Source organism: Mesoplodon mirus (genome assembly GCF_964341445.2).
Source record: "Mesoplodon mirus genome assembly, chromosome: 18".
In the NCBI taxonomy this organism is placed as follows: domain Eukaryota; kingdom Metazoa; phylum Chordata; class Mammalia; order Artiodactyla; family Ziphiidae; genus Mesoplodon; species Mesoplodon mirus.
This window is the reverse complement of record NC_138994.1, coordinates 11,889,096-11,916,455: the sequence shown is the minus strand read 5'-3', so window position 1 is coordinate 11,916,455 and position 27,360 is coordinate 11,889,096. Positions and strand designations below refer to the sequence as shown.

Here is a 27,360-nt window from a genome sequence, read left to right as displayed (position 1 = left end):
TGTCCCCGCAGCATAAAGACAGGACAGGAGACCTCAGCCAACAAGTTCTTCCCCGACCCCGACCTGACCTACCGACTCGGTTGGCGGCACTGGAGACGGTGGACTTGTCACAGCCCCAGTGAGCCGCAGCCCCGGGGCTCCTGCGGGCTTAGCGGCTCTGACCCAGCAGGGCGCCCACCTGCCCACCCCACTCCAGCCCCGACTCCCCCGCCACCCCGGCGCTGGCAACAACAGAGCCGGCGAGTGGACGCCTCCCCGCTGGGGGCCCCAGCCCTCCAGCCCCTCCTGCTGCCCCTCCAGACCCCGCGTCCCAAGAAAGAAGGAGCCGAGGCCTGAGGGGAGCGCGGACCACCCTCGACCCCCGCCCCACCTCGAGACTCTTGAGTTCAGCCGTGCAGGTGGTACCCACCGCGCCGTCCAGCGGCAACTCCAGCTTCCGCGTTCCGTCTCTCACCGCGGGAGCCTCTGGCGCTTCCGCAAACGCTCTGGGCCGTGATTGGATGTGAAACATCCACTCCTGTGAGGGCGTGGGCGGGGCTGCCTCCCGCAGCTGACCTGACCCAACCCCAGCGCGGGCAGCAACCCCCCAACTCCGGAGGGGACCCGCTGTGGGAACAGCACTGCCCCCAGCTGGTGGAGGGATCCCCAGATCCTCACGCCGGACAGTCTGGACGGACCAGACCCTCACAAGGGACGTGAGGGCTTTCTGAGTGTGACCATGGCATCCAGTAGTCAGATGGCGGCGTGTGAGGACGTCCTGGGTGTGACCTCGGGGTCCAATGGAATGTTCCCAAGATTATAGTTGATTATGTTGGTAAATAATATTCAATTTAAGCTCAGCTACAAGTTGCTTGACTTGTGTTCAGGCCTCTGATGACCATAGCTGACTTACAGCAACCCCCAGAATTAAACAACACCAAATGCATGAAACCAGTTATGTATGAGCATAAGCTGATCTGATAGTCCATCCAGATGTCTTATTTAAGGGGAAAGAGCGGGCAATTTTAGGTAAGATGGCCCTGAAGTAAGAACCAGATGCCAGATATCATTCATTTATAGAAATCCCCGTGGTTCTTGGGCCCAGAAAAGGGGAGAGGCACGTTTGTGGACGGGCTGATGGTTTATCAAAGTTTTCTGATTAAGCTCTCTGGTTATTGGTTATGATAAGCACGTTGACTGGAAATGTTTGGACGAATTGTGGTATGTACAATTAATAAACATGTTAGGAATTCCCTGGCAGTCCAGGGGTTAGGACTCCGCGTTTTCACTGCCGAGGACTAGGGTTCAAGCCCTGCTTGGGGGAGTAAGATCCCACAAGCCACACAGCGTGGCCAAAAATTAATAATAATAATTTTAAAAATAGGGGCTTCCCTGGTGGCACAGTGATTAAGAATCCGTCTGCCAGTGCAGGGGATACGGGTTCGATCACTGGCCTGGGAAGATCCCACATGCCGTGGAGCAACTAAGCCCGTGTGCTACAACTACTGAAGCCTGCGCGCCTAGAGCCTGTGCTCCACGAGAAGCCACCGCAGTGAGAAGCCCGCTCACAGCAACAAAGACCCAACACAGCCAAAAATAAAAACAAACAAATAAATAAATTTATTTAAAAATAAATATATAGGGCTTCCCTGGTGGCGCAGTGGTTGAGAGTCCGCCTGCTGATGCAGGGGACACGGGTCCGTGCCCCAGTCCAGGAAGATCCCACATGCCGCGGAGCGGCTGGGCCCATGAGCCATGGCCGCTGAGCCTGCGCATCCGGAGCCTGTGCTCCGCAACGGGAGAGGCCACAACAGTGAGAGGCCTGCGTACCGCAAAAAAAAACACACAGGATTAGAGAGGTAACATGACTTAGAAAGAAAAATGAAAAGTATCTGTGGCTTTTTGTTATAAACATTAAAAGAACTGAAAAAAGAAGTGATCTTTTAAAGCATGAGTTTATTCTCCAGGTTTTCTTAAATATCCACAAATTAGTGCTTTTATTGCAGCTATATCCAGAAGCTGGAAACAATTTAAAATATGTTCTTTTATCATACATTTAACACTTATAAGAGATAAAATGGAAGAGTATGAACTTTAGAGATGTTTTTCAATGATTCAATAAAAAGCATATGGAAATTGATTACAGAAATGATTGAACTCTAAAATAAAAACATAAATTATATAGAAATGAAAGGGTAAAAGGTGTTTCATTAAAAACAAACAAAAAAACAGTGGCTCATCGACTCTCCTGCTGGTTAGTAACCCAATGAAAACAATGAGTCAAGTATTCTCTTCTCCATATGAAAACAAAGTGGTTCCAACCTTTTCATGCATGCCAGCTTTAGGTCAGAAATGCGAGCCAGGATTTTAGGTTCAGAATATCTCAAATATTTTACTGCCTTAAGCTAATGGATTCTTCTTTGTAACACGAGAAATTGGTAATAACTCTTAAGTTTGCTTGGACAGAAAAAACAATGGATGAGCAGTTAATCAAGTCAAGTGGGATTTGGTCACTGGGACACAGTTACAAATGGCGCCAAATCAGAACACACAAAAAGCTTAGTTTGAGGGTGAGCACGTTAAAATAAAAAACAAAGAAGAGGAGCATTTGAGACCTTTACAGCAACATATGTGGCCAAACAGTCTAGGTTTGGCCAAGTACAAGGGGAATGAGTCCCTAGAAAGATGAAGGTAATGAGAAGCTAGATTCAAATTAGTTCCAACTCAATTTACAAATTAACAATGCAAAATGATTTTATTTTCCATCCTTTTCATTCAAAAGAAAATTAAAAACTATATTCTTACTGCTAATGTAAACTTCTGATGTTTCTCCCCTTGCCATATTTTTCGTTAGTTTTTAAAGATAAGTGATAGCAGATATTGTTATTAATGTGACCAGTACATTAAATTTCCAAAGAATAAAATTAGATTAATACTATGTTATTATTCACAATAGAGGTTCTACAACTGTCCCCAGCCCTGGGATCACGAAATAGGACGATTTAGTGATCATTAAATGGAAAATGAATTGTGAAAACTGTTGTTTCCAGAATGCCTTTCCCTCTCTACTTGTATTTTAAAAAAAAGATCTTATACTTTCTTCATTTAAACATATTTTAAATAACCTAACATTGTTTCCTTTTTCCATTTTCTCTGAAATCAAATTTTAAAACTTCTAAAATTTGCTCATAGTAAGTGATCTCAGATGTTTCTTTTAATAGTAAAACTACTTTGTTTAATTCTGTTAAAAAAAGTGTCAACACTATACCATTTGCCAAGAGGGTGGCCTGAAGTCTCTTTTTTTGGTCATTTTAATGCCTTTTAGGTTGTTATCTAGCATGCATATAATGGAATTAAAGTTCCTATAGGAGAGAATGAATTTGGAGCATTAATGATGTAATTACATATGGAAGTTAAAGCCACAAAGGAGTTATAAAAATGACCTTGGGTATTAACCTCTGTCAACACAATTAGTTCAACAACTGGTCAAGTCAGGGAAAGGGGGTAAAAATAAGCTACTGTGATTGAGACTAGCTTGACTCAAAAAAAAAAAAAGTCTATAGCCTACCAGATAGCTCCGTACACACTCAATCTAGAGACTTTCTGCCACAATACTAAAATACAGATTCTTCACAAATCACAACTTCATCCCAAATGTTCTTATACGTTCTATGCTGCTTTTTAAATTCTACTAAATAATCGATAGCTTTACAACAAAATTACTTTTATTTAAAAAACACTTAAATCACTATCCCACAAAATGTTTAGAAACACAGGTAACCATGGAAGGTAAACGTGTATATGCTGCTTTTATTATTATAGTTACGGTTGTTAGCTGAATGAAAACAAATAGTAGCTAAAAAGGTTTCCAATGATAGAATAACGTATTTAGGTAAGTTAGGACAATTTTTTGACTCAGACAATAGAAATGTATTATATATTTTTGCACCAACTGCACATGCAAAGTTGACAATGACATCGAGGAACTTGAAGATAAAAAGGGGCCCCAAACACATTCACTAGCTTTTAAATGTTAGACAAAAGAGCTGAGAATAGGGAAAACAAACCAAAACAACATATACACCACAAAAGTCTTTTTCTTTTTTAATGGCTTCCAATTTTAACTCTTTTCTAAAAGCACTAAGGGCATGGAGACGCTTATTGTAGATTATGTATCATCTCCTCTTTGGCTATGAGGTGCGTGGTTTTGTTAACTAGAGACATCAATGAGTTCAGTTTCTGAGACCAGTCATTTAATAAATTATTTGGATCCTTGGGTCTCTGGAAGTTGATAATTCCTGCCAACCTGTCTACTTTAGCAAAGATGGTCTTGTTAACTACTAGATTCGAGAGAAAAGCCTCTGACTCCTGCAAGAGAGAGACAAACTGGATTAAGACAAGATAATTTTAATTATCAATAAACAAAATTTAAGGAAAGCATCTTCTAAACTTTTCACTCAAGAATATGCTGAAATTCATTAATAGTTACAAACTGCTGATTTCCTGCAATGATGTACTTATTTTACTAAGAGTCTAGGGAATGATTAGAATGAGTACACTCGAAGTCAGCGTTCAGTTTGAACCTCCCTGCAAACTTAATGCTGTGGGTACTGCCTAAGAGCCTGTTGCCAACAGCAACTTGGTCTACCTTCTACGTTTCCCCCTAAAAGGCAGTATTATACAGTTAGTTTCCAGAAATGCTGGGTTAGAATATATGCTCTGCCACTTGCCAACTCTGTAGCCAAAGAGAAGGCACTTTACTTCTAAGGACCCAGGCACCCTCGTCCAGAAACGAGAAAAGCTAACGAACTAACCGAGGATCAAGCCCTCTAACCCCAATATGCCACGACTCTTCCTTTTCAGCTAAACTGTCAGACTCCTTCTGGTGACAGAAATGGCTTTTCAGACCATTACTATACACTTTGCTTAACTCCTATCTCTTTGTTATTGTACATTTTACCAACATGAAACCCAGAACTGAAGATGATATTCCTCTAACATGTCCTGGGTCCTTTTCAGGTGAACTGCAATCAAGTCTCCCTCATACATTTTATTTCTACAGTTCACTTTTGGGAACCTAGACATATTTATTATAGAAATATATACTTTATCTTCAAATTAATCACTGTAAAACTACCATATTTAAGTGAAGATTTTAACTAGTATAAATAATATTAATGTAGCTATAAACTTGATACTTAGGCTACTCTTTGGTATTCAAGATAGCTTGGGGAAACTTTCTATCACCTAAACTTAAAATTAAGTAATAAAACAAAATTGATTTTCTTGCTCAATTTTTACAAGTCAATTGATTTTCAAAATGAATGGTTACAAACAACGTTCACTACTTACATCAACAGATAGATCCAGAAGTTGTGCCATCCTCTTCATTGTTATCCTCGTGTAATACTTGGCCATTATTCTAATATTCTGAGGAGAGAGTAGAGGGCACGGAGGACACAGCTGTCAGTAAGGCCAAAAGCCCATCCCATTTGTTTTCATATCCAAATAGGTTTAGTTAAAATGCCAATACTCAGAGCTTTTATTTTGCTATAGTCCACCACTGGAATGAAGCTGGTTCTAAATGTCAATAACGAAACTAAATATTTAGATATTTTGGCTTCTGCGGTTATTTTTAGTTATTCTGAGTACACTCTACAACTCTTCTAAAATATATATAGTCAAAATATAGGCTTAACTAAATTAGTTGTTAAAAGTTGTAACCGTACTAAAATATTTTTGCTAAATGCAAGAATCTAAAGTTAAGTTTTTCTAATTATGACACAAATGTTTAAAAGGCTAAAATTTTAAAAAGATCAAAATCATCTCAAAACGCTACCATATCATCATTATAACTATGTAAAGATAACTCAAAATTAAACTCTTAATTTAAGAGGTGCTAAAGTTAGAGAGACGCCCCTTTGTTATTCTTAATGTTACTAACAAAGCAGCAGCACTCACAAGGAAAAAGGGGGATGGTGGGGAGAAAAATGAGCTCATTTTTGAAGAAGCTGCACCTCCTCCCATCTCTAATCAGGGCTGATGGCAACACCAACCTCTCAGAAAGCATGAGAATCACTCAAGACTCCCTGCTTTTCCTTCATCCTTTAAATCTAACCAATGACCAAATTCTATTTTCTTCTTTAAAACAGTTAATTCCATTCCGCCCACTCTTCCTCAATACCTTGGCTACTGCCTTAATTCAAGCCCATAAAGCCACTTAGCTAGTCTCATCTCCAGTCTTTCCTCTCTCCAAATCCACTCTTCACACTTCCTCCCAGAGGAATCTTTATAAAATACAAGCCTGGTCATTATGCTCTCAGCTTTGTTACGACCCAGACCTTTTCCGTACCTCCAACTTCCTTTCTCACTGAGCCCTTTCCTTGGAGGTCCCCAAGTTCCCCTGCTGGTTTGCTGCCTCCATGCCCATCTGCCTACTGGGACTGCCCTCCCTTGTCTGCCTGCTGACTACATACTCTTCTCACAAATCTTACCTCCCACATCGATTCCTATGTATCCGGCCTGACCCTTCTTCCTGGTGGAACCAATCAACTCTCTTCTTGTGCTCCCCTCTAGTACATGTATCCTTGTACCATAATACATAATTTATAAATGCATCTTCCACTGTGATTTATTTTTAAGCATTTTGAAGATAGGGACCATATCTTATTCTCCCATGTGTCCCAGCACTTTGTACAGTGTGTGGCATATAGAAGGCTCACAATAAATGTTTGTTAATGAATGAATGTTGACATAATTCAATTTGTAGTGACACCAAGAAGATCAAAGGTCAGGTTTAAGACATGCTACCCATTTCCAAAACTACCCAGCGAGTACCAGAAAGAAAACACTCCCTCCACCCCCATCCATCCCTCACATTCTTAAGAAATTCCTTCTGATTTATATGCTATAAAACTTTGGATTCTTGAGAGGTCCTCTCAAAATGCAGCATGCTAACACAGTTATCTTTTCTGAAAAGCTAGAAAGAGGTGGGGAAAAAAAGACAAGAGGGGTAAGATAAATTCTGATATGCTTTGGGAAATAAGACAATAAACATCTGAACAACAAATTTACATCACTACTACATTGGGCATAGGAAAAAAAAAATCCTAAAGTGAAGAATTAAAGACATAACATCCAAAAGAAACATTTGAGGAATAAAAGTTTATGCTCAAATTTGCCAAAGTTTACTTCTAAATTGTCATCTCCATCATGCCAGATCCTTACATGTTCAACAACTCTGTTTTTCAAGTCTTTCCACCTTTTTTCACCTTCCTCTGTATAACCAAAAACATCAGTTGCAGGACTCTCCAGAGAACCTTTTCTTAATTCCATTCCGTAGTCTTCAACAAGTGTGGACCAACGCATCAACTCCATTGTGGTAAAAAGCTTTAAAAGATCCCTGTAAATTAAATAAAACTTAATATATTCCAAATCTGTAAAAATTAAGTTGCATCTAATAGCAAATTTTGAAATATCAAGAAAGAGGATTTTTACAGTTTTGTTTGTAGAACAAGATGCAAGTTATTACTTATTTTACCAACTTTACTACCATTTTTTCCACAGTAATTGTGAAAAGCACATTCCCCTACTTATCATTTTGCTATCTCCTCTATTGTATTTGCCAATCTCTGGACTAATTGACTGTAAACTTACTAATGAAACAGATAAAAGAAAAATAGCTTTAAAAAAAAAAGCACAATGTGCTTATGATAAAGCCTATGTCTGACTGATTGATTGATTGATTGATTTATGGCTGCATTGGGTCTTCATTGCTGCTCGCGGGCTTTCTCTAGTTGTAGCGAGCGGGGGCTACTCTTTGTTGCAGTGCGTGGGCTTCTCATTGCGGTGGCTTCTCCTGTTGTGGAGCACAGGCTTTAGGCGCGTGGGCTTCAGTAGTTTTGACACGCAGGCTCAGGAGTTGTGGCTCGTGGGCTCTAGAGCGCAGGCTCAGTAGTTGTGGCGCATGGGCTAAGTTGCTCTGTGTCATGTGGGATCTTCCCGGACCAGGGCTCGAACCTGTGTCCCCTGCACTGGCAGACGGATTCTTAACCACTGTGCCACCAGGGAAGCCCATGTTGTATATAATGGATTTTCAGAAGCATCTACTTCTGAAAATCACAAAGCCCCAAACATTTACAAATGATAAAATTTATCAAATGATTAATTAAACAAAAGTGAGCTTGAAACAAGACTTCTACTTGATAAGTGGCTTAGAATGGAGTGTGTTATAACCTCACGGCATTAATTTCAAATGTAGTCCTAAAAAAACACTTTATTTTCTCTAGTTTTATTCTCTAATACAATCTATCAGTAACCAATTAAGAAGTATACATTTAGGTTAACCAATTTTCTTTCAAAACGGGGCTTCTACTGAGACATACTATACTAATTATAAAAGTACTTACTTGTATTTAGGAATTTCTTCTAACTTCTTGTCACCACTTATTCGGTGAACCAAATCTGACTGTTCATTGTCAAAAGGAGCCAAGATAACATAAAGGACAACACTTTTCAGGGCCTAAAAAGGTTGTACAATGCAACAGTTTACATACAAGACTAGAAACAAAATGGAAACTTTGGCAAAAAGTGAAAATTCATGGAATAATTGTATATACTCATTTTTAATACTGTATTCAAAAGTCAGGGGAAAAACCTTATCAGATTGCTCTTCATAGTGCTTTTCTTTAATGTTTACTTTTCATAAAACTATTATAAAACAAATGCAGCGAATCTTTGCTAATTTTTTTTCCTTTCTGGCTGTGCTGCACGGCTTATGGAAATCTTAGTTCCCTGACCAGGGATCGAACCTGCACGCTCAGCAGTGAAAAAACAAAGTCCTAACCACTGGACCACCAGGGAATTCCCGAATCTTTGCTAATTTGAAAAAGTACCTGGGTTGGCTTTTTTTTTTTAATTGAAGTACAGTTGATTTACTTAGTGTTAGCTTCAGGTGTACAGGAAAGTGACTCAGTTATATATATATATATATATATATATATATTCTTTTTCAGATTCCTTTCCATTACAGGTTATTACAAGATATTAAATATAGTTCCCTGTGCTATAGGGTAAATCCTTGCTGTTTATTTTATATAATACATAGTGGTATGTATCTGTTAATCCCATACTTCTAATTTATCCCTCCCCCAAACATTTTTTTAAAATAAATGTATAAAAAAAAGGTTCTTATAACAAGTTAGCATCAAAAATGTGGAATCCACATATAATCTATTCACAAACTTTGCAAAATAATTTTCCAAAGTAATGCTGGGTCTTTATCAGTGACCTTTGTTAGAAGGTAATCTGCTGTACATGTCTTAAATAGTAAGCCTACATGTCTTCAAAGGCCACAAATAATTCATCTGAATCAGTAAGGATAAAGTAAACTATCAACAGACTGAACAGAAAGCAGTACCACATAATTGCATGTAATTACTGAAGTTAAAATTATTTCAAAAAATGCAAATTCTTCCTAATAAGTATCAATGTCAAGTTTAAGACTATATTCTTACCTGTTGCCACTTTTCACTTTCTGCCTGTATACAGGGAGTATCATAGATTGCTCTGTAGTGCTTACAAATAGACAAATAAGATCCTTCATGTTGATCCAGCTGAATCATTAAGTTATAGTATTTCAACTTTAATTTCTGAAAAAAATTGACAAAGTAAATTGGGGTTTACGGGGTTTCCCCCCAACATTTTCAGAGTAAACTTATAGTAAGATATAGGCTTACCTCTGTATTTTCTTCCTGGAAAAATTTGGTGTTAATTTTCTTGCTGATGATTTGTGTACGAATGTAATCCTTCACAGCTAGGCAGAGCCGCATTTGCTCCAAAATAAACTCCACTCGCTCTTTCTTTTCCATGGACCCATACGTTTCCACCTAGCAGAGTAAGCCCCCAACTAAGATTATAATCTTTAGTAATATTTTTAAATTGCAACAAAATTAAATAGGCATTAAAAATTCACACTTGATAAATAATATGAACCTTAACGCATATTGAGAGTGTTGATGGTGATATAAAAAGCTAGTTTCCTCCAGGAAATTACAATTTAAAAAATTATACAGTAAAATGGATTTTCTTTTGGTGTAAAGTGCTATGAATTGTAACACATGCACAGATTTCTGCAACCACCATCACAATCAAGACAAAGAACAGTTCCATCACCCGCATAACTCCCTCACATGCCCCTTTAGTCACACTCATAACCCCTGAAAACCAATGATCTGTCCTCCAATACCACAGAACTGTGTTTTCTTTATTATTATTTATTTATTCGTTCATTCATTCATTTTTGGCTGCATCGGGTCTTAGTTGCGGCACGCTGGACCTTCCGTTGCGGCACACGGGCTTCTCTCTAGTTGTGACGCAAAGGCTCCAGAGCGTGTGGGCTCTGCAGTTGCAGCACGCAGGCTCAGTTGCCCCACAGCATGTGGGATCTTAGTTCCCCGACCAGGGATCAAACCCACATCCCCTGCATTGGAAGGTGAATTCTTAACCACTGGACCACCGAGGAAGTCCCCCAGAATTGTCTTTTCAAGAATGTCGAATATAATATGCAACCTTTTGAGACTGTGTTTACTCAGCATAATGCTTTGAATAATGAGATTCATTCAAGTTGTTGTATAAATCAAACAGGTCGTTCCTTTCTATGGCTAAGTAGTATTCCATGCGTGGATGAACCCCAGTTTATCCATTCACCTGCTGAAGAACAACTGGGTTGATTCGATCTTTTGCCTATCACAAATAAAGCTACTCTGAACATTAGTGGACGAGTTTTGTGTGAACATAAACTTTCCTTTCTCTTGGGTACCCAGGGATGGGATTGCTGGGTTATACAGTAAGCGTATGTTTAACTTTATAAGAAACTGCCAACCTGTTTTCCAGAGTGGCTGCACCATTTTGCATACCGATCAGCAATCTATGAGAGTTCCAGCTGCTTTGCATCCCTGCCAGCTCTTGGTATTGTCAGTATTTTAAAAAAATTTTAGGTATTCTAATAGGCATGTAGTAGTATCTCATCATGGTTTTAATTTGCATTTTCCTAATGGCTAATAAGGAAATGACAATTCTAAAAATGAAAAAATATATCAGTTGCAAGCTCATTATATAATAGTTGAAACCATTATACAAAAAAGAGGCACAGGTCTTTTTAAAATTCAGATGACAAGGCTGATATGACACTCTATGGATGCAGAATGTAGAGCTACAGTAGATACCCACAAATATAACAGAGAATCAATTATATCAAATACTATGAAAAAGTTTCTAATATAATATTTGGCATACATATATTATAAATGATTTATAACGTCTAGAATGACACTTTTACAAAGTAGAATGAAGTAAGGCTATTACTACTACAATTTGGTCTGAAATGTTTTTATTTGACTGTCTTGTCCTTCGTTATTTTTTTTAATAGTTATTCAACATATTGTGTGCCAGGCACTGTGCTAAGCACTCTATGTACACTAATTCTCCTTTGTAATTTCTTAAGGAAAATAAAAACACACACAATGAACCATCAATGTTTCATTTTGACATGTTCACTCACTCTCCATGTGTCAATTACTTTGAAGCAAATCTCAGACAAGATATTATAAATAAATATTTCAATATGTATCTCTAAAAGATAAACTGAAAAAAATACCATACCTAAAAGTTCTTTATATCTAAATATCTAGTCACTCCTCAACAGTCTCATTTATTTTTTTAATCAACTCAGAATCCAAATAAGGCTCATACTTTGCAATTTGTAGATATGTTTCTTATGTCTCTTTTTTCCTTGCCATTTATTCATTGAAGAAATCAAGTCAATCATCCTATAGTTTTCTAGAGTCTGAAGTTTGCAGACTGCGTCCCTGTGGTATCATTTAACAGGCTCCTCTGTCCCTGGTATATCTTAAAAACTGGAAGTTAAACCTAGAGGCGTTATATAACTGAGGTTAATTTTTTGGCAAGAATACTTCACAGGGGATGTTGAATCATGAGGCATATAGTCCTCCTGGTTGGCAAATAGAGTCGGGAGGCAAAACTATGGAGCAAATAAAAAGATCAGTGGTTGCCAAGGGTTAGGGAGAGGAAGGGATAAATAGGCAGAGCACAAAGGGTTTTCACAAGCAGTGAAACTATTCTTTATGATACTACAATGCTGGAGACACATCATTATATGTTTGTCAAAATCCATAGAGTGTACAACACTGCAAGTGAACCCTAATGTAAAACTCTGTACTTTGGGTGATAATGATGTGTCAATGCAGGCTCACTGACTGTAACTAATGAACCACGCTGGTTTGGGATGCATGATAGTAGGGGAGGTTGTGTGTGTTGTGGCAGCAGTGGGTATACGGGGTATCTCCGTACTTCCCACTCAATTTGCTGTGAACCTAAAAATACTCTAAAAAAAAAAGTCTTTTAATTGAAAAGAAAAAAAAAAAGGTGTGTGTTTGGCGGGGTGGGGGGCCTGAAGCCAAACAGAACTAGTGGTAATCCAACAAGTTACTTAACTCCTTTGAGTCACAATTTCCTTGGCTGAAAAGTGGGGATAAAAATAGTGTTGCATGTGACCATTAAATGAGATCAAGTATATAGAGAAAATGTTTTTAAAAATGACAACAAACACAATGCATGCTGTACGAGTTCCTTCCAGTATTATTTTTTTCCTTTCCTTTATCTAAAATGGATAAGGTACATGATTGAAAAGTTAAAATAATCGATTTAACTTAACAGGGAGCCTTTGATGGACTAAAATTATAAGCAAAAATTTGAGCATAGGGCTTTCCTGGTGGCGCAGTGGTTAAGAATCCGTCTGCCAACGCAGGGGACACAGGTTCGAGCCCTGGTCCGGGAAGATCCCACATGACGCAGAGCAACTAAGCCCACGAGCCCCAACTACTGAGCCTGCGCTCTAGAGCCCGTGAGCCACAACTACTGAGCCCACGTGCCACAAATACTGAAGCCTGAGCGCCTAGAGCCCGTGCTCCGCAACAAAAGAAGCCACCACAATGAGAAGCCAGCACACCACAACGAAGAGTAACCCCGGCTCGCCGCAACTACAGAAAGCCCGCGCAGCAGTGAAGACCCAACGCAGCCAAAAATAAATAAATAAATAAATTTTTAAAAAAAAAATTTGAGCGTAGTTTATGTACATTTCTCTGATAGGAGAAATGGCTTTTCTCAGATTTCTTAGCACTCTGCTATCTCATTTTAAGGCCTCTCTTAAAAGCTGTCCCGAAACACAGCAAACTATGAAGGAGTTTTTCTTTGTTAAACCAAAATAGCCTAGAAGTTGACCACCAATCAAATATTCATTAAGAATGAAGCCAACGATAAACAGTAAATTCCTAAGGCATAAGTAAATGAACGTGAATTACTGGTTTTATTTAAATTCTAAAGAGAATTAAAATGTTCAAATAAGGGCACAAAGTTAAGACTAATTTGCTGATCCTACTTTTCTTCAAAACTTTTTTAGCAGTTAAATTTGGTTGGGAACATAATTACACAACTTCCAGCTACTTAAATAACCTCACACTCTGTAGTACTCACTCTTAATCCGGTGGTTCAGAAGAAAGTGATAAGGTGCCAAAATAAACAATTACAAGAAAATACTGCTGACTTTTTTTTTTTTTTTTGCTGCGCCACACGGCTTGTGGGATCTTAGTTCCCCAACCAGGGACTGAACCTGAGCCTTCAGCACTGAAAGCGCCAAGACCTAACCACTGGACTGCCAGGGGATTCCCAAAACACTGCTGACTGAATGCAAAATTTTACATACTCTAGAATGCAGCACCTTACCTGTAACTCTTGTAAAATGGAGGCTGCCTCTTTGACGTCACCATTTTGCTCTTTTATAGTTGCTAATGTTTTAGTCAGCCGAGCACGCTCAATTTCAACGTAAATCTACAAATACGAGAGGTTTATGTTATCTAAATTCCTACAGAAACGTGCTAAAACTGAAAAGGTAGAACTGAACTATTATTCAAACAAGGTATTTCTCTTGCAGCTGTCATGCACTTTATCCTCCACGTACAAACAGCACTGTGTGACATTTTACATTTCACAATCACATAATTTTAAAGAAAATATCTCTATAAAACGTTATCCATATTTTGCACTCTGCTTTGAGAACCTAAGTATGAAATCACTGTGCTTAACAACTAACAGGACCAAAAACTAAATAAATCGCACAGAAAGTGCCTTAAAAGAACTGATTATTTGAAAAATAACACTTTGCAAAGAGCGTATGCAGTCTATTATCTATAATTCAACCAATACTCTCATTCTGATTTCTCTTTAAATGCAAGGCTACTTTCTCTAAAAACATCTGATCTTGCTAAGTTAAAGTTACTAGCATTTTTGTAGCCATTTGTAATGTTAGTAGATTTATAATTTCCAACAAATTAAACATTAATAGCCTAACAAAGTCTAGGGAACTAATTTTCATGCTTGGGCTTGCTGACCCATTTAGCCTTTGCTCTGCAGCAACTCCTTTTCCCCACTCCAGTCCCAAATCCTTAATCTCCAATGATAACAAACTGCTTACACTTTCCTAAATGTACTAAGTGTTTCTCACTCTGATATCTCTGTATATAATTTCCCGTATGTCTTAAATGCCCTTCTCCCTATGCTCTGGCCCAGTAGAATTTCTATTCATTCTTAAAAAGCCAGCTGAGCCACCATAAACTCTCTGAGGCTTTCCTGGAGTCCTCAGCCAGTCAACCCCTACCTCTGTGCTGCAGGGAACAGCAAGCACATTGCTACTGTCATGACCAGCACAGTAACTATTTCTATGATTGATCTCTTTTGAGGTTAAAAATAGCATCCTGCCTGTTTTGGACCTCGCACAACACAGGTAGGTGCTCAATAAACGTTTAATGAACTAAACTATCAAAAGAGGCAGTAAGTTATATATAAACTAAGTTTTTGTCTTCAAACCACAAAAATCTACCTAGAAAGAAATGTATCTACCATAGCCACCATTTCATACTTGCCCTTTTTAGAGAAACACCAGATTGGGGGTGGGGATGGGGCACAGGCATCGAAAGAAATACAGATCGATTCTGGCAAGACAGTGCAAGTTTGAAAGCTAACCTCACACTGTAAACACTCTAAGAAACCTTAGCTATCCCAAACATAGACTTCTTGAGCAGATCTAGGCCATGTGAAGAAATAACCTTATGTTTAATTATTACCAAATGTAAATTTGGGATAAGATCACTAATTTCTAGAAAAATCTGGTTATACTAAGACCGTCACTATTTAAGTATATTCACTGGCATATGGGAAGACACTAGAAGGAGATGTATTTACAAAGATAGGGGTTAAATTAAGATGATGACATTCTGTGTATTCCACCTTAAAAACACATACATATGTACTTATATAAAATGTTTAAACACATAAGTATCTCTGAATACAGGTAAGAAAGTACTTACTGTGAGTTCTGCTAATAGAAAACTTACCTTTCCTTCTGTAACCATTCGTAGAGTATCAATTAATCGAAGTTTGATTGGAAGGTCTGTGATTTCCTCAACGTAAGTACAGCACTGTTGAACCATTTTTGCAACAGCCTAAAATAATAAAAACCATTCATAAATTAAATTCATTCCTCATACATGAAAAGGAAGTATTTTATTGATGGAAGTGCTGTGGTCAAATCTGGTCTTCCCAAGCAACTCTAGATACTGAATTGCCGATTAAAAAAAAATAAAAAATAACCCCCCCAGGCCCACCCCTGCAACCCTTAGCTAAGAAGTACTGAATGCTCAGTGACAAAGCAGTAAAGGTTAGGAAAACCTCAGGTGCAAAGACCTTTCCCCTCTCCACTACAACTGGTGGGTGGGCTGATTACACAACAGGAGAGGTGGAAGAGGCATGTCTGGCAATGTCCGTTAGAAGGCTGGCTGGCTAGCGTTTTTACAGTCAAGAAGAAAAGTATGGAAGAACTGGCAACAGATTAAGGGCAGGGAAAGGTGGGGGGAGAGAGAAGCAGAGTTTAACAGTGGCTGTGACAGTAGTGAAGCCATAAAAAAGAGTCGGTGGCAGAAGCAGAAAGTAAGACAGTTCCACCATCTGGGCGGGGAGCAGGAGCCACAGCCAGCCACGCCCACCTCAATAAAATGCGACACTGAAAAAAAAAAGCACAGCATCTCTTGCCCACAGTTCCCTGACAGGTAGTACAAGCAGGTTGTATGACATTTCTTCCAGCGCTAACAGTCTATGATCTAGGTCAGGGGTCAGCTGACCTTTTCTGTGTATGTTTATAAGTATTTACACAGTAAGTATTTTAGAATTTTTGAGCCATAGGATCCTCTGTGGCAACTATTCATTTTTATTTTTTATTTTATAAGTAAATAAATTTATTTATTTATTTATTTTTGTCTGCTTTGGGTCTTCGTTGCTGCATGCAGGCTTTCTCTAGTTGCGGCGAGCAGGGGCTACTCTTCGTTGTGGTGCGCAGGCTTCTCATTGCAGTGCACAGGCTTCTCATTGCGGTGGCTTCTCTTGTTGCAGAGCATGGGCTCTAAGTGCGCGGGCTTCCCTAGTTGTGGCTCACGGGCTCTACAGCGCAGGCTCAGTAGTTGTAGCGCAGGGGCTTAGTTGCTCCCTGGCATGGGGGATCTTCCCAGACCAGGGCTTGAACCCGTGTCCCCTGCATTGGCAGGTGGATTCTTAACCACTGCGCCACCAGGGAAGTCCTGTGGCAACTATCCAGCTCTGCCTTTGTAATTCCACAGATATGCCATACATGACAAATGGGTGTGGCTCTCTCCCCCCAAAATTTTATTTACAAAGGTGGCAGGTAGGATTTGGTCCTTGGCCCATAGTTTGCCAACCTCTAATCTAGATTCTAAACAGCATATCATAATCGTTGATAATAATAATTAGGACTCAGTTATCAGGAAAATGTTAAATTACATTAAGCATATTTTAAGATAGCAGAAAAGTAAACAGAATATCTTGCTGTCAATTCTGTCTCAGTAAAGCTTTAAAAATAAATCCCATGGTATATCTTGCAAAGATTTCCTTGAAAAACATTTAATGTTCACATAGCTCAGATCAGACTTAATTATCTGAAAATTAGCTGTTTAGAGACTCCCAGGAGTTCCAGAAGGCAAAGGTTTTATTGTAAAATATAACTCTTTCAGTAAGTGCAAAGCTCTGGAACACCTAGTCTCTCACAAAACAGATGATCCCTCTAAAACTAATTATAATAATGATTTCTAGAAGGGCATACAACTTGATCATTCTAAAAGCTGTGCAAAAAATACATTAACAGAAACCAGATGGGGAAAAGAAAAGGAAACAAATCAATATTCTAATGATAAGTGAACATCTTGCTGCTCCCTGAAAAAACTGTAGGGAAGTCATTAGGGAAGCTACAGTTGGCGTGATGCTGACGCTCTGCGCTGAAGTGATAGTGAGTTAGAAAACGTTAATCTTAAGCAATCTAGAAAAGGTTATTTTAAGAAGTTACTACTTTCTAACCCTGATAAAGCAAAAATGAAAAGTTTGAGGTAAAAAGTAATTATGAGAAAAGGAAAGAGATATTTGGAGTCCCTAAGTACTTCCCAGCTGTGAAAACATAACAATGTTAAGGCACAAAGAGCAGCGCTGGTTCCAGTTCTGGGGATGTCACTAGCAGGCTGTAACACTGACTCCAACTCCTCTTTCCCCAAGAAGCCTTCCCTAATAAACCTAAGTAAAACCTTTCTCTTCCTCCTTTCATATATCTTAGCATCTTTACTATTCTAATGTCACTTACTATATGTTGCCATGTATGCAAGTAATTTTTTAAAAATTTAAAAATCAATCTTGGGACATGTTAAAGATTGCTATGATTACTTGCGATTTATGTTCTGTACTAAGCTGTAGGTCACTTACACATTTCTTCACATTCCAAGAGCCTTACATATAAAGTTCAGTTTCTCTATCAGAAAAGTAACAGAGTAAACAGTCCCTCTACTAGTTCTAAAATTCTATGACTCTATGAAATTAAATCTGTATTTTAGGATATGTGCTTTGAACTTTATATTAATACTATATAAAACATATACTTTTGTTTATTTTAACCCAGGTTGCCCCAAGATTTCTAATTAAGTAGCCCTTTCAAAATTGTCCCATAGAAAGCAAGTCTCTTAGAAAATAAGAGGAAGATGATGGCTTATCCATGTTAGTCTGTCAAACCACAGAAATGAGCAGCAAAAAGCATATTTAAATGAATTTCACATTCACATGTACTAGAGAGCCTCAATTAAATCTATGTTAATTCTTAACAGTGAATTTTATATGCATGTTAACTTATCTAAGAAAAAGGAAAAAAACCAATCACATTAACTTTGCTTTTTGCAAAAAATAATTTAACCCACTCTAATATCAAGCTCACTCTCAGAGCAGACTAATTAATAAAATAAGGGCTTTGGACAAGAACCCTGTACTTCTATTTTTTGGTTCTACTACTACCTTGTTTTACAATGTCATCACCTTTATCATTTGAAAGCAAAAAATAAAAACCCATAAGCTACTCGGAACAGCATTTTAAAGATAAAATATAAATGTAAAAAGTGGAGTCTACTTCTATAGAGGATCATTTAAATATATCTCAAGCAGAACAGGAAAGCAGTAAAGAAAATCCAGCTTCACAAAAACACCAAAAGAGAACACATATAATCTTTAAACAAAATGAGTAGTCTGAAATTTTAAACAAAATGATGTCTGAAAATGGCCTCAAAAATAAGTTAAATAGGGGCTTCCCTGGTGGCTCAGTGGTTGAGAATCTGCCTGTCAATGCAGGGGACACGGGTTCGATCCCTGGTCCGGGAAGATCCCACATGCTGTGGAGCAACTAAGCCCGTGTACCACAACTACTTAGCCCACATGCCACAACTACTGAAGCCTGTGTGCCTAGAGCCCGTGCTCCGCAACAAGAGAAGTCACCGCACTAGAAAGCCCGTGTGCAGCAACGAAGACCCAACGCAGCAATCAATCAATCAATAAGAGAGAGTAGCCACTGCTCACTACAACTATAGAAAGCCCGCACGCAGCAACTAAGACCCAAAACAGCCAAAAAAAAAAGTTAAATATTAAGTGTTTAATAAAGCCTTGATTAAGTAAATTACAGATTATCGACTTGACAGATTATATAACACAACCATTTAAAATGATAAATATGAAGGAGCAACATGGAAATAGAAGAAAGCTGCATCAACACTCTCAGAACAATTTTGTAAAAATATGCAAATATATAAAGATTAGAAAACAAAAATAAAAGCAGCTGTCATGAGAATATGGATAGAATTTTTAAAAACTCTCTAAATGTTGTGATGTTGATTTAACAGTAGATTTAAAACAGATTCATAGAAAGGTTTTTTTTCTGAAAGTCCTTATTTAAATTTGAATGTATTTGTTTTTGATCAATCATGAACTCACTTGTTTTAACTGACTCCGTCTTTTTGACAAAAGAATAATATTTTCATTAAGTAAATCCCATTCTTTAGCCTCATAGCACATCTTCACTACTGCAACTAAGATACGGGATGTAGACACCATATCAGAAGCCTGTAAGAATGAAAATATATTGAAAGTTAATGGAAACAGTGTCAAATGAAATTAATGGCAATTGAGGTTTTCATTATAATCTACTCACAGTTCGGGTCTGTTTTTCCAAAGAGAGAAGGGTTTCAATGACTTCTTGAAGTCTTCCTTCCTAAAACAAAAGATAAATGAACAATGAAAACACCAACAGCACAAAACCAAATAACTTAGTCTAACGTGAGATGTTTCTGACACAGAAAGACAAAATCAATAGCCTATTTTAGAGGAAAGAGAGTACTGTTGTCTTTTTCTCCTTTTCATGATACTGCCTGCTTCTCCAGAGGATTCCAGAAGTCAGTGGTTCCCAACTTGGGGCCCACAAGCTACTTTTTTTTTTTCAATAGATCTTTATTGGAGTATAATTGCTTCACAATGCTGTGTTAGTTTCTGTTGTACAACAAAGTGAATCAGCCATACGCATACATATATCCCCATATCCCCTCCCTCTTGAGCATCCCTCCCACCCTCCCTATCCCACCCCTCTAGGTCATCGCAAAGCACTGAGCTGATCTCCCTGTGATATGCTGCTGCTTCCCATTAGCCATTTTACATTCAGTAGTGTATATATGTCGATGCCCTAACCCACTACTGGGCATATACCCTGAGAAAACCATAATTCAAAAAGAGACATGTACCCACAATGTTCATTGCAGCACTATTTACAATAGCCAGGACATGGAGCCAACCTAAGTGTCCATCGACAGATAAATGGATAAAGAAGATGTGGCACATATACACAATGGAATATTACTCAGCCATAAAAGGAAATGAAATTGAGTTATTTGTAGTGAGGTGGATGGACCTAGAGTCTGTCATACAGAGTGAAGTAAGTCAGAAAGAGAAAAACAAATACCACAAGCTATTTTTAACATTTCAAAATGCCTAGGAGAAACTGACTCTAGAACAACAACGATTTAACACTCAAGAAAAACATCAAGTCTTTGTTTTGGATTCTAATTCATCACCTCAGTGTGGTAACACCTGTTTATCTTGTTCTGAAGAGACTCTTAACTGGCTGTCACCCGTGTCTTTGAAGAATAAAAATGGGAAAATGGGGCTTCCCTGGTGGCGCAGTGGTTGAGAGTCTGCCTGCCGATGCAGGGGACACGGGTTTGTGCCCCGGTCCAGGAGGATCCCACATGCCGTGGAGCGGCTGGGCCCATGAGCCATGGCTGCTGGGCCTGAGCGTCTGGAGCCTGTGCTCCGCAACGGGAGAGGCCACAACAGTGAGAGGCCCGCGTATCACAAATAAAAATAAAAAATAAAAAAAGGGAAAATGATGATTTCTTTATAAATTCACCAAAAGTTTTTTTTTTTGTTTTTTTTTTGCGGTACGCGGGCCTCTCACTGTTGTGGCCTCTCCCGTTGCGGAGCACAGGCTCCGGATGCCCAGGCCCAGTGGCCATGGCTCACGGGCCCAGCCGCTCCGCGGCATGTGGGATCCCTCCCGACCGGGGCACCAACCCGTGTCCCCTGCATCGGCAGGCGGACTCTCAACCACTGCCCCACCAGGGAAGCCCCGAAAGTATTTTAAAACATTAAGTTCTGAGGAGAAATAAAAAGGATATTTGGTGGTAAAAAGATAGGAAACCCTGGTTTAATTTTTCAATGACTTTAGAAATAAATTATAGTTGTGCTTAAAGAAAAGAAAGCCTACCTGAGATTACCCACGCATGCTATACCAAGTCATCAATTGACAATAATCTCCATCTCATATATAAAAGCAAAACATTCTCCCTGGGGCATACATTAAGAAATTGGAAAAACAAAATTCAAATAATATAAATCTAGATGATAATACACCAGGACTAAAATAATCCATCATATTAGGAACCACACATTTTGTTAAAAACAAAACCAACCCATAGCACAAAGAATGCATTAATTTGGGCTTCCCTGGTGGCGCAGTGGTTGAGAGTCTGCCTGCCGATGCAGGGGACACGGGTTCGTGCCCCGGTCCGGGAAGATCCCACATGCCGCGGAGCAGCTGGGCCCGTGAGCTATGGCCGCTGAGCCTGCGCGTCCGGAGCCTGTGCTCCGCAACGGGAGAGGCCACAACAGTGAGAGGCCCGCGTACCGCAAAAAAAAAAAAAAAAAAAAAAAAAAAAAAGCATTAATTTAAGATATTGATATTACTAACACTGAATGAATTGGAAATGATGAGGAGGGTTTCATTTATAAATCTCTTTTCTAACCGTAAAGGAAATTTATTTTTATTTTAATGATATTCATAGATGGTACATGAGTACTACTCTTTTACTGATGAGAGAAACTAAACAGCTTTTGAATTAAGGGCACAAATAATGTTTAGACTTTTCAAAATACTGTTCCCATATTTTCCAAGATAACTTTTAAACTATGAATTTTCTAGGCAGCACAGAAAATGCACTGTATAGGCATTGTTTGAATTTATTTTAATTAAATCTAAAACATACAATTACTAACATTTTAACAATGTTTCCCATGCAAAAGGGAGCACCAGTTCTGAAAGCTGTATAGGTTTACGTGTACAATAAATGTTGGCTAAATGTCCATCAGAGCAGAACAAAGAACAAATCTATAAATTCTCCAAAGTTAAAGGTTAATAAATCATAAAAATCAAAGAATTGAAACCTGTGTTGTTCAAAGGTCAACTGTAATTTCCATAGGGAAATGGTTACTACTTGGCAACAAAATTAGTGCAAAAATAGCTAAAATGCAAAATACTGTTTACTGATGGTCCCCTCTTGTCACTTTTGTAATTACTATTAGTCACATGATTGTGATCAACAGCATGTAGTTTACTGTATGGTATTTTAATTCAGAAATATGGATTTTAAAGAACTGCACCCTACAATGAAGGAATCACACACCACTCTGCAGCTGGGGTCTACCAGTATCAACAAAACATTAAACGTCACCGTCACCTTCTCAGAAAGGCGTTCTTGGATAACGCTCTCTAAAGTCAGGAGTCACTCAGCACCTCCTTTAACACTCCAGCCCACTGACTTTCTGCTTTGCAATGACCCTGTACACAAAGAATGTCACCTGCCATTTCAGTAAACAAAGGATGTTGCCCTGTAAAACAGGATACTGGCCCTAGATAGTTAAGATGTATATCAAAGAAATGATTTAAATAAGCCCAGGCTCCTGCATCTTCCCCTACAGAGAAAAACACTAAAATCATTAACTTGAGATGTCTGTTTTTGTGACTAGCAGTAATCTTTTGAGGTTCAACTACATGTTTGTTTTATTTCAGCCAAAACTCCTATGTATTCTGGCTCCTCCATCACCTCTTTGGAACAGTCCCTCAGAGCTATCTGAGTGGCTGCCTTCCTGGGCTATAGTTCTCAGTAATGCCCCAAATAAGACATAATTCTCCACTTTTAGGTTGTGCATTTTTTTCAGCTGACAACCCCAAACTCTTTTCCATTTTCATGTTCACTGTCTTTCTAATCTCACTAGAATGTACTCTGTAAGAGCAGGGGCCATGTCGACACTGTTCACCACTGTAGCTCAGAGCTCTGCACCTGCCCAAGCATATAATGGTGTTTCTGTAGATATTCTGGAGCATCCCTTTATACCCTGTACCACAGTTATTAGTGTGTATGTCTTGCCTCCTAAGTGGTCTATAAGTTCTTTAGGGCTGGACGTTGTTTGATTGTTTCCCTTACACCAACCTGCACACAGTATGTGTTCAATGGATTGACATTGACCTGAACTATTCACTTGATCTTGGCTTACAATTCCTGATTCTTACTGTTACAGTAAGTAGGATGTGACAAATTATATGGCTGACAATTCAGTGCTATCTGAGAAACGTTACCATCAATTTCATTAAATACAACTCCCAATTCTCTAATCATCCCACTTTGCCACCCAATCTTCCATGTTCAAGCTTATGGCTAAACATCTTCCTCGTTCCTTTCCTATCTATTCACATATCTTCCTTGAAATTCTACCTCCTCAATACTGCCTTTCAACTCAGAGGAACAAGGTGGTCAGAGCTATCAAAACCAAGTTGTTAGAACATGTGACTTTCGTGACTCCTTTTTCTCATTAAAATAATCCTTGTCAATGAGGTAAATGACTAAGGAGTTTATTCAACATCAATACATGTTGGGTATCTGTATATTCTGTATGTTTGTGTCCTTTAACTCCTAAATGATCCAATCTTTTAATGATTTCTTAAGCAACCTCAACAAGTAAGAAAAGGCCCATAAAAAGTTAACCACAAATAGTTGAAATGTAAGGCAAATCCAATACTTCTAAATGACCTATTTCTTGAAGGGGTCTTTTGTCCAAGCTACTAACAATCAGTAAACTGTTTTACATTTCACCTCCTCTTTATTTTTAGTGCTAACCATGAGAAGAGGTTGCAGGTGACCAAATGAAATGAAAAGACATTAAGAGGAGGGAGAGGGACTTCCTGGTGGCGCAGTGGTTAAGAATCCTCCTGCCAATGCAGGGAACACGGGTTCGAGCCCTGGTCCAGGAAGATCCCACATGCCACGGAGCAACTAAGCCCGTGCACCACAACTACTGAGCCTGTGCTCTAGGGCCCGCGAGCCACAACTACTGAAGTCTGCGCACCTAGAGCCTGTGCTCCGCAACAAGAGAAGCCACCGCAATGAGAAGCCTGCACACCGCAAGGAAGAGTAGCCCCCACTCGCCATAACTAGAGAAAAGCCCACGCGCAGCAACGAAGACCCAACGCATCCAAAAATAAATAAATAAATAAATAAAGTTTTTTTAAAAAGAAAAAGAAAAATCAAATGGCTTTAATTTTACATAGTTTAACAGGCCCCAACATTCCCTGTTTCAAACATTTCCATCACCCACTTGACACCCAAAAAATCATTTGGCATTTGAGTTTGCAAATCTCGACTGTCTTGAACGTAACAGCGATGTTCTAAATAAATGCCATACATTGACTGCTGGGACAACTGTAGCAGCAAAATATTCTTTTCTTACTGGCCTATAAGCTATTTGAAAGCAAGAGCTTTGTCCACTAATCTTTATACCCCCATGAAGTCTAGCACTGACTGGGTCTTGCACACAGTAGGCTATCAGAAGAAATCAGTAAGGGGAAGATTTTTTTCACCCTAGTCTCAGTTCTTGGAACAACTGGACTCCTTTAAAGCAATTAGCTTCTTCCTTATGGCAACTATCAATCTATTAATTCCAAAGAGGTGGTTTGGGGCGGACTTTGACCTGTACATATGTTTTGTCTGATCTACATGGCATTGGCTCAAATAGTGCTTTAAAACAGATTAGTGTCCAGTTTCTAAATATAAAGGCAATTCATATAAAAATCCATATTCCTGGTCTCTCCCTCAAATTAGAGGAGTTCATAAAGCGTGGCCTTCATTCGCAATTGGCAAAGATTAACCTGAGGTGCAGAGTTCCTACTCTCTTTCCTTGAGCAGGTGCTCGGAAGTTCAGGTTTCATTACACTTTGTTCACTAGGCAGGACACTCGGTGAAAGCAGAAGCTCTAGAATCAGTATGCCTGGGTTTGCATCCTGGCTCCACCACTTTACTAGCTGTATGATTTCGGAGCATGTGACTCAACTTCTCTTAGACTGTTTTCCTATCGTAAAATAAGAATGATAATAATACCTACCTCACAGGGCTAAGGTGAGGATCAAATAAGTTAATACATGAGTGCCTGGCACTGCAGAAAGCACTCAATAAATGTCAGAGATTGTTTACCTGTCCGGCGCTGGAGGTGTTTGAGTTTTCCAACCTCTATGTAACTGGTGATGTTTCTTTTATGTAACTGGTGATGTTTCTTTTATGTAACTGGTGATGTTTCTTCATAGTAGCAGCTAGAAAGCTCAGAGGTAAATTGATGGCTACCCTCTACTTAGGGTACTGAACCTAAGAAATACAAATGTATCAACTTCATCATCTTTCCCTAACCTTGTCTTTTGTAAAGCCCCACTAAATTCTTTATTGGAAAAAAAGAGAAGCATTAAAAGGGTTCTTTCTGAGAATTAAATGTGAAGTATTACTTCACACTCCTCCTGCCCCTGAATTTATTATGTTTTAATGTACTTAGGTAGTAAGCTCCTTAAGAGACAAAAACAACCCTATTAGTGAATGCATCCCAGATGAATAGCAATACATATTTGTGGCTGAATTGATCAAGGAATTTAAAGAGGCCTGAGCACAACCCTTAACAACGTTCCCTAATGAAGGTGATGCAACAACCATCCAAACCCTAGTCAGGCAAACCTAGGTTTAAATCCCTGGTTCTACCTATTACTAACTGTTAGTATGGACAGACAACTCTAAGACTTGGTTCCTTTACATGTAAAATGATACACAAAGTTTCCTGACACACAGCATCCCATGTTGCACGATAAATGTTCGGATCAAGTAAAATTTCTATTTCATGGGAGATATGCAGCTGGGCTAAACTACTGTTAACGACCTCCATTAAATTATGTTACTTTGTACTTCTGTGCCTGTTTGTCTTTACTCGTGCAGTTCCCGCTCCAGGGATGACTCCTCCCCAACCCAATCTTATTCTTCAAGGCCTGATACAAACGTCAGCTTCTCTGTAAAACCCTCCCTTAACCGACCAGTAAAAACGAACGGCTTCCTTCTGTGTTCCAGTAAGACTTTCATACTTGTATGGCACTCACTACCACGCGTAACTTGTGTAATTTGTTGTGTACACGGACTCCTTAGGGACAGGGGTCCTGTGTTAATCACCTTCGTCCCTGTCCCTTTCCTGTCCCTTCTCCTGGCCAAAGGCCAAGCACATCGCCACGATGCGTACGCAACTTAACCAGAAAAACTGATTCGACAAGAGCCACAGAACTAAACTCTCTGATCTAGCGTGAATGCTGAAGCGGCCTTAATCCCTGAGAAACGACTAAAGTAAACGTGAAACAGTATCCAAGAAAAGGTAAAAAGTACTAATGGAGCCCCAACTCCTAAGGGAATGAAGTGACCATCTGTCCTGGGGAGGTTCTGGGAAGCTGTATGCACTAGCGTACTCCGGCTGCGGGGTCTCCCTGGTCAGGCAGACCTGGGATCTCCTACTTCTGCAGGCCTAGCTCGGGCCGGGCAAGCAACAGGGGGATGCGCGCTCCAGCCCGCAGGCCCCCTGAGGCCTAAGCAAGCTCGGCGCCGTGACTCAGCCCCTGGCGCCCGCCAACAGCCAGTCGGCCTCCCCTCACCTTGGCCAGCTTCTCGCACTCCGGCAGTCGCTGATCCACCGTGGCGCTGTAGTCCACCTCCATCTTGACGATGCGCCCATCTGCTCGCTCCGAGTCGGCGTCCGCCATGGTCCCTACCTGAGCGTCCCTTGATGTCCCCCTAATTCGGCACCACTAGTCACCCACACCGGAAGCCGCCGGCGCACCCGCTCAGGCAGTGCGTCGGCAGCCCGCGCGAAGGACCCCACGAGGCCCCCTGCGCTGGCCGCCAGGCAGGCAGCCCTGCGGACAGCCCTGGGGGCGGAGCTGGGGCGCGGGGCTCGCCTGTGCACCCTACGTCCGGTTTTGTCTTTGCTGACAGACTTCTCATCTACAGTTTGCGGTGAGAAAAGCTAGTGTAATCGAATAGGCTATGATACATATTCTTACACCTCTGCTTTGAAATATTATGATTTCTCAGAGCCGTGGGCAAGTCGCTTAACTTTTCTTGGATCTCGGTTTTCTCCTGTCTATAGGAGCAGGCTGAAATAAACGCCGAAGAAAAGAGTTCTCAGGTTTCATATGGTTGAGAATCTTGGTGGCTTAATCTGTGGGATCTCTTAAAGTTAACAAGAGAAGGTATGGAAGTGGCT

The 27,360-nt window shown here is 39.7% G+C and overlaps 1 protein-coding gene across 1 annotated transcript; it reads right to left on the bottom strand.

Moving 5' to 3' along the window:
- Positions 1–1,576: 1,576 nt before the first annotated feature.
- On the bottom strand, positions 1,577–26,949 carry PSMD12 (proteasome 26S subunit, non-ATPase 12). The gene is made up of 11 exons (XM_082602715.1): positions 26,750–26,949; positions 19,631–19,690; positions 19,414–19,542; positions 15,447–15,554; positions 13,780–13,884; positions 9,717–9,866; positions 9,495–9,629; positions 8,388–8,500; positions 7,207–7,381; positions 5,332–5,409; positions 1,577–4,347 (listed from the first exon to the last, which is right to left on the bottom strand). The coding sequence occupies exons 1-11, from the start codon at positions 26,855–26,857 to the stop codon at positions 4,138–4,140; spliced, it is 1,371 nt and encodes a 456-aa protein (XP_082458841.1). The 5' UTR covers positions 26,858–26,949; the 3' UTR covers positions 1,577–4,137.
- Between the last annotated feature and the right edge of the window lie 411 nt (positions 26,950–27,360).

What these genes read in the sequence shown, in the direction of transcription:
- PSMD12 (XM_082602715.1), bottom strand. Translation starts at nt 26,857, where the DNA reads ATGGCGGACGCCGACTCGGAGCGAGCAGATGGGCGCATCGTCAAGATG. An exon ending in TCCAGGAAGAAAATACAGAG is followed by an intron (nt 9,630 to 9,716) that starts GTAAGCCTATAT and finishes AATTTTTTTCAG; the next exon opens with AAATTAAAGTTGAAATACTA. An exon ending in TTCTGGATCTATCTGTTGAT is followed by an intron (nt 4,348 to 5,331) that starts GTAAGTAGTGAA and finishes TCTCTCTTGCAG; the next exon opens with GAGTCAGAGGCTTTTCTCTC.